Below are 1,493 nucleotides of genomic sequence, written 5' to 3' on the forward strand. Positions count from 1 at the left end.
GAGAGAGATACGCGCTATCTCAGAGTCTGGCCCAAGCCCCCCCCCCCCCCCCCCCCCCCCCCCCCCCCCCCCCCCCCCCCCCTTAAACCTCGCTGTCTTTCTTTATCCACGTAAGGACAATGATTCCCTATAACATTCACAACACCCCGGCGCACACACACACACTCATACGTTGAGGTGGCCAAGGAACCAGACGATTTAATTAAACTACTGCAAGACAGACACATTCGTAAGACTTGCGTTTAATTGCACCCAACAAATCATTTTCAATTCGCCAACTTTATACCGGGGTAGTCAGTTAACGACAGCCCAACTCCCAACTGCGCTGGGTTTCTTTTTTTCCCCTCCTTTTTTTTTTTTTTTTTTTTTTTTTTTTTTTTTTGGTGTGGTCTTTTGTTTTGGTTTGGTTTAGTTTGTTTTATTATGCGGGATTTTTATTTTGAGCCGTGCCATGCAGATATGTGACTTTGACCTGAAAGCTGAGTAGGATCTTTACAGGCAAACCTCCTCATCTGGTAGTTTTATACTGGGTCACTTGGAAGAGGAGAAAAGACGGGGAGGGAGGCGAAGGAGTGTGTGGGGGGCACTCTCAGAGCCGCATTGTAAATTATTTAGGAGAAAAAGGGGCGGAAGAACCCCTGCCAACTTATTCCTAACTTTTAGAGGAGGGGAAGAATGGGATTTTCTAGTTAAAAAACTACCTTAGTAGAGCTATAAGGGAGGGGAAGGTTGTGTTCTTAGTGCTAGCATATTATAATTTATTGTGATTTGACTTTTCCTAAAGCAGTAGGCTGTTGCAGAGATAAAGTGCCAACCCTAGCCTGTGTGTATTTCTCCCCCCTCCTGTTTGCTGAGATGCTTTATACTTGAATGTCGGTGGGGGTTTGTTGGGTGGAGTAGGGGTATTTTTTTTTGTTCGTTTGGGGTTGTTTTTTTTTTTTTTTCTCCTGAAGGAGCTCCCGGCATGTTTTCCCACTGCCACCCGCTTTCCTCCGAGGCCGGTGCCACGCCGGGGTCGGGGCCCGCCGCCTCCCGGGGAAAGAGCCTCGTCCCACGGGTGGCATCGGGGGATGCGGTGGCTCCGCGCTGCTCCCCCTATCCTCATCTTCATCCCGAAGAAGCGTTTTTAGAGTAACAAACATAGACCTTGCTGGGCTCCTGGCATGCCGGCCAGAGCTGCTTTCTCATCTGACAGATCCGCTGGAGGTTTCTCCATCCCGCCCGTGCGGGACTGGTTTCCCTTTATCTCTGTAAGACTTAACTTTGTTTTGGGAAGGGGGGCGGGGGGGGGGGACCGGGAGGGGGGACCGGGGGGTTTAGTACCAGTTGATTATATGGTGGGTATTGTAAACTGTGTTTGTGGTTGTGTTTCTGTGAATGTTGAAGCTCGTTTTCTGTTTCTGCTGTGGCTTTTTAAGTATGCGAAGAGTTCTGCAGTTGATAGTGGACGGAAAATACCGAAATAAACCTCTCTCGTTTTCTTCGTGTGCAAT

At 48.9% G+C, this 1,493-nt stretch overlaps 1 protein-coding gene across 1 annotated transcript in view; it reads left to right on the top strand.

The window, feature by feature from the left end:
* The window catches only part of HOXB9 (homeobox B9), a 4,776-nt gene extending 3,641 nt beyond the window's left edge, over window positions 1–1,135 (top strand). The window contains exon 2 of the mRNA XM_086478184.1: window positions 954–1,135. Coding sequence (XP_086334310.1) covers window positions 954–1,135 — 182 coding nt within the window. The remainder of the gene's footprint in view (window positions 1–953) is intronic.
* The last annotated feature ends 358 nt before the right edge of the window (window positions 1,136–1,493 follow it).

Source organism: Leptosomus discolor, chromosome 25 (assembly GCF_034619465.1).
Source record: "Leptosomus discolor isolate bLepDis1 chromosome 25, bLepDis1.hap2, whole genome shotgun sequence".
Taxonomy (NCBI): Eukaryota; Metazoa; Chordata; class Aves; order Leptosomiformes; family Leptosomidae; genus Leptosomus; species Leptosomus discolor.